The sequence below is a fragment of the Hyperolius riggenbachi genome, chromosome 1 (genome assembly GCF_040937935.1).
Source record: "Hyperolius riggenbachi isolate aHypRig1 chromosome 1, aHypRig1.pri, whole genome shotgun sequence".
Lineage (NCBI taxonomy): Eukaryota > Metazoa > Chordata > Amphibia > Anura > Hyperoliidae > Hyperolius > Hyperolius riggenbachi.
In genome coordinates, this window is record NC_090646.1 from 428,117,587 (window position 1) to 428,123,586 (window position 6,000).

Below are 6,000 nucleotides of genomic sequence, written 5' to 3' on the forward strand. Positions count from 1 at the left end.
AGGAATAAAGTTTAGATTCAATCAAACACATTTAGTAGAGAAAAATATATATTTACAAGTACTTACAAAGAGGGAAAAAGTCCTGAAAGAGGGACAAATGAGAAAGTAAAGAGGGACAGAGGGACAGGGCCCCCAAAGAGGGACAGTTGGGAGATATGGAAAAGTGAAAACTGGACTAAGTACTGTACTAAGGTGTAGTATTCTATGCTATTTATTGTCTTCAATATATCAAAGATTTGTCACTACAAGATCACATGTTATCGTCACTATGGCCATCAATGTGGCATTCTAATTTAAAGCGAAAAGAAAAGTTAGATACTGTGCTTACCTAAGTAGAGGGAAGCCTCTGGTAGGCCCAGAGACTTCCCATCTACTTCTTGACCCCACCATTGCCACGCACAGACTCTGTGAACATATCTGACAAGCGCTTGCTGAATATGTTCCCATGGCCACGCTCCCCGCTTTGCACAAGTGCAGCCATACTGCACCTGCGCAGTAAGCTGAGGCTGCTTGTCCATGTGACATGCAGAGATGGGAGCTGCAGGGAAATAGACTGTACAGCAGCTACAGTGAAGGGAGGAGTGAGGACTTGCTGGAAGAAAGTACAGAATCACTTCTCTCTGCACATCGACACAGAACGGGGATAGCGAGGGTCCAGGGGGCTACGCCCGGGTTGGAACATATAAAAGTGGGAAGGCATCTTGAATCTATTTGATAATGTGTTCTGCCCATTGCAGCTCAATTCCAGTAAAAATGTAGGTTGTTCTGTTTCAGCTTCTGAACTTTTTTTTTTTTCAGTGCTTTATAAATAGAGCTGGCTTTGGTTACTGTAGAAAGGGATTAAAACTTCCTTTGAGTTTTTATTGCTTTCTGTGTTTCCACATGAGAGAAGTTCCCAAATGTTCTCTTTTGACAAGAGATGAAATATGGACAGAAGGAGAGAAAAAAACGTTTTTTTGAAGATTGACGATCTGTCTGTTAAAGGACCTCTATTGCAAAAACTGTAAGATTTAAAATACATGTAAGCACATACCAGTAAGATGTACATTTCTCCCAGAGTAAAATGAGCTATAAATTATTTTTCGCCTATGTTGTTGTCACTTACAGTAGGTAATAGAAATCTGACAAAACTGACAGGTTTTGGACTAGCCCATCTCCCTCATAGGGGATTCTCAGTGTTTTCTTTATTTCAAAAGCTTATAGTGAATGACAGTTGCTCAGTCTATCTGCCAACATAATGTGCAAACAGGTAAGGGGGCAGTGGGCATCTTTTTATAGATACCTTCCAATGGATTTCTTTTGTAAAAAAATAAACAAAATACTAAAAAACTTCCATGAGGAGATGGACTAGTACAAAACTTTCAGTTCTGTCAGATTTCTACTACCTACTGTAAGTGATAGCAACATAGGAGAAAAGTAATGTTTGGCTAATTTCACTCTGGAAGAAACATACTTCCTATTTGTATGTGTTTATGTGTATTTTAAATTTTGCAATTTTCCGCAATAGTGGTCCTTTAAGTTTTTATTGCTTTCTTTCATTTTCTGCACCTGGAACCACCAAAATTCACATTAAAGCCATGGATGATCCAGGAATAGAAAATGAGGGAAAACCTCTTCAGTGGAGACAAAGAAGTTGATTCACAAAATGTATATCATGAACTATCTCTCCTTATCTGTGCTATCTCACAAATTATCTATTCTTATCTGTAGAAGACTTGTATTCAGCAAAGTCTTTTATCTCCCCAAATTGCATGAGGCCTCTTAAAGTGGATCCGAGATGAACTTTTACTCATTGCATAATTGTGTTCCTTACATACAGTTTATAGGGCATTCCTTAAGCCAAATACTTGTTTTGTTTTGTTTTAATACCCTAATTTCCTATAAACTAAACAAGTCACGCCCACAGCTTCTCCAGAGTGCCTTGGCGCTTGCAAAGGATTGTGGGATTTCAGTCTGGGCAGGTGAAAAAGGTGTTACTAGCTATAGATTTCAGAGACAGAGTTTTCATAATCTGAGAGCTGCAGTCCAGATACAGATCAGTTGCCTGTGTAATGGAGGAGATAAGAGTGGAGTTTTCACAGAATATGCAGATATGCAGATTAGCATGCCTAGATACAGATAAGCTTGCCTGTGTGTGTAATTGCGTAATAGTGACAAGCAGAAAACATGTCTGCTGCCATTGTATCACAGGAAAAATATAATAATATACTGTTGAAGCTGTTTGCAGATAGATTTGCTGTGTAAACTATCTAAACTTTAAATAAGATATATAGACAAGTTACTTGTTATAGTTAGTTTTACATCTCGGATCCGCTTTAAGGCCCATACACACGTCGGACTTTTGCGAACAACGGGTCGTTTGAACGTCCCGTCGTTCAGTCGTCGCTAAATCGGGCGTGTGTTCGGGTGATAAGACTGATTTTGAGCGATCCGCCGGGCGGATCGCTCAAGACCAGTCTTATCACCCGAACGACAGTCTGTACACACGCCCGATTTAGCGTGCGGACGACTGAATGACGGGACGTTCAAACGACCCATCGTTCGCAAAAGTCCGACATGTGTATGGGCCTTTAAGGTGCGTACACACGCACTACGGGCGGATCATTCAGAAACAGCCTTATCAGTCCGCCGACAGTGCGTACACACGCACTACTGTCACCTGAAAGTCCGCCCAACGGGAGGGTCTGACGGACCCGTCGTTGGCGGCCGTAGTGCGTGTGTACGCACCTTAATCTGTTTTATTGCATTAATTATCTTTCCTTGGCCTTTATTCAATTAACTTTTCTCCTGAGTTTTCTTCCATGAGATCATTTCTCTTCTCCACAAACTGCATTTTCAGTATTTAGCAACTGAAATAACACTAAATACTATAAAAGTAAGATCAAATTACTCTAAGTAGTTTCTTGCATGCTGGGAGTTTTAAAAGGTATTTTATTGCTAAGGTGTGAAAATGTCTCTTGTGTGGAAACTCAGGAAAAAGGTTATTGAATCCCTAGGGGTGCTGCTCTGAATCAACCCCATAAACAAACCAAAATGTTTTCTCTAGAATTAGGATGTAAGCATAACAAGTAATGAGTAGTTCTCTATCTGCTTCATGAAATGTTTACTAATGTGCTTGGGTGTTACAGGTAATTGAGTGCATAACTCAAGGCAGAGTCCTGCAACGACCTCGCACTTGTCCGAAGGAAGTCTATGACCTCATGCTGGGCTGCTGGCAACGAGAGCCTCACATGAGGCTGAATATCAAAGAAATCCATAGCCTACTTCAGAACTTGTCCAAGGCATCCCCTGTATACCTTGACATTCTCGGCTAGACATTCCAAGTGTCACCTGTATGGGCTTGATAAATGAATGTGGTGAACAGCCGCTGAACTCTATGAATTATGTTATAATCTCTGACAGTATTATTAACAAAGATGCTGAGAAGCTATCAAAGGGCAAGCAACAAAAACTGGTTCACCTGTACAATACACAGTATTGATATTTGCCATTGATAAGTTGTATCTTTTTATTCTGAGCCTAAATCTTCTTTTACTCCTTTTTTTTCCCCCTCAGTCTATGTTTGATTGTCTCTCACTGTTCCTCTCTCTCCATGCTTATGCCTTTATGTAACTCAGCATACATAGACAAAGGCCTTAAAACCTTATCTGTTAATCAGCTGGCACGCATGTCTGTCCACCACATCTAACAATGCCTTCTTGTATTCCTGCCTTTGATGTGGATGAAAAAAAGGGAAAAGAAAAATTGTATGACAAGGACATTACGACTTCTGCTGTACATACCTATAGACTTTCTATTGACTGTCGCTCACCTCTACGTTTTTGGCTTTGTGCACTACTGAAAAACTTTCTGGACATCATGACCTTGTGATTGCTGTATTAAGGAGACCTAAAGTGGAGTCAAGTTTAAGTTCTAGCAATGGAGTCCAGTTTAACCATATAACTAACGAAACAAACCTGAGGATATACAATCAATGCATACCATTAAGAAGATAATAAACCCACCATGCTCTTTATGTGGCTAGTCTTCTATCATCTTGAAGCCCATGACAGAATGCATACGTATATACATATTTGTTACAATCCGCCATAGTTGTCTCCATCTACTCTCGAAGTGCAGTAAAAACAATATTAGAAGTGACGTCACTTGTTTTCAGAGACTGAGATCATCACAATGTGATGGCGATTTTTGTTTTTTGACAATCTCTCATTTAGCGGTTTACAATACCCCAATGTGCAGGTAATATGAGCACGGGATGATTGTGGGCTGTGAGCTCGACCATGCTTGGGTTGTTTTGTACAGAGAAGAATGGGTGCAGGAGGTACAGCTCAACACATGTATATTATTTAGAGGTAACGACTCTACTTATCCTCTGTTCTGGTAACAGACCCTGTAGGCTGTATCACTACCAAAAGATGTCTTGTGTGCACAATCATTGGTTGGTTGGCTACATTCATAGATTTTTTTGTTTTTCTTTTTTCGATCCGTGGGCTCCGGATTGAAGTTTATATTTCTCTATATTAGATTGTAAAAAAGAAAAACACATAAAAATACACATACGTGTCAGCCTTTTAAAGAAGATATTTGTGATGTTATACTCAGAGGCAGCGCATGCTTATCTATGTTACTGGCATGATGTGTACAACGCAGAGCTACTGAAGGTTGTTCCCAACTATACAGGAAACAGGAAATGGCAGATGTGTTTGCCATAGCGTAGAGAACAGTTAGTTCCGGTAAGGCTCTGTTCTAGCGCCATGCAGAATGTAGTAGCACAGTCATGGAAACTATTATTTGTATAGGTTCTTGTAAATAAATACAGTATGTTGACTTAAAACTGGTAATTGTAAATTATATTTGAGATAAAAAAACATATATGAGTACTAGCCTCAATATGTGAGGCACTAGAAAAGAATTTATTCTCTTTTTTCGAGGTCTAGTAATGATTGTAAGGCATCTCTATCAAAGGGTTTTAACACATCATAAAAGGTGAAACAATGATAAACGTTACAAATGTGATTGTGCTGTTCAGTCAGAGCATTGTAAAAGGTTCTTCAACTCTTTATTTAATATGTATATTTTAACACCACAGTTTGAAGTAAAGGGAAAAAAAGAAAAAGGAAAATGAGACAAGATGGCCGCCAAGCTCAGTCAAAACTCACGGCTTGTAAAGTAAAAGAAAACTGTGTGTGGGGGTGTCTGTCAGTGTTTTGTATTCTCTCTAGCACTTGCCTATAAAATAGTTCTGCTGCAATAGTTCTCTTTTCACTTTCATACTCCAAGAAATACAAGATACATACACTGGCATTATACAAAATAAACCTATGACTATCAGTGCTAAGCTCAACTTGCCTTTAATTAATGCTGCTGATGTTTCTTGTCCTTCTAAACAGTGGGACTTGTTTAATACCACATTTTAATGGAGAGACTAAATGGATCATCGGTCTTCATTTTCTGTCGGTTTTCTATTACTGTAGGCTATCGTGTAAAAATGAGAACAATAATATGTAGAAAATAATGGCTTCCAATCAGATATCAGTGCTAGTGGTCAAGTATTACAAGACTAATTGACAAAAACATTTCTGATTGGCTGTTGCAACTGTGCTGATGAAACATAGTACTGAAAAAGTACTTTCTTGAGCAGTGTCTTTATAGGGGCTATATTTCTGAGTACTGAAACTATATATAAGTTGTTGTAGTTCATTCGATTTTAGCACTATCCAGAATTTGTTTAATGTTGCCAATGCCGGACACCTGGCAGAAAACCCTTATGGCCCCTCTCCTAACACTAACCGCTAAGCTATAACTAACCCTAAATGTCACCCTTCTCCTTTCCTAACACTAACTTTCTGCTAAAGCAAGTCTAACACTTACTTTAATCTGGTGGTAATTTAACTTTACCATGATCCCTCTCTATACACATAACACTTCTTTCTTTTTTTAAACTTGACCTTTTCCCTGAGCCTCACTGATCTTAATTCAGTTCAGGTCCAATTTAGCATA

General features: G+C 39.0%; 1 protein-coding gene across 6 annotated transcripts in view; it reads left to right on the forward strand.

Annotated features, from left to right (window-relative positions):
* Positions 1-5,331, forward strand: part of NTRK2 (neurotrophic receptor tyrosine kinase 2) — a 384,661-nt gene extending 379,330 nt beyond the window's left edge. For all 6 annotated transcript variants that reach the window (XM_068237090.1, XM_068237088.1, XM_068237097.1 and 3 more), the window contains one exon: positions 3,129-5,331. In XM_068237090.1, coding sequence (XP_068093191.1) covers positions 3,129-3,314 — 186 coding nt within the window. In that variant the 3' untranslated portion in view covers positions 3,315-5,331. The remainder of the gene's footprint in view (positions 1-3,128) is intronic.
* Positions 5,332-6,000: the final 669 nt, after the last annotated feature.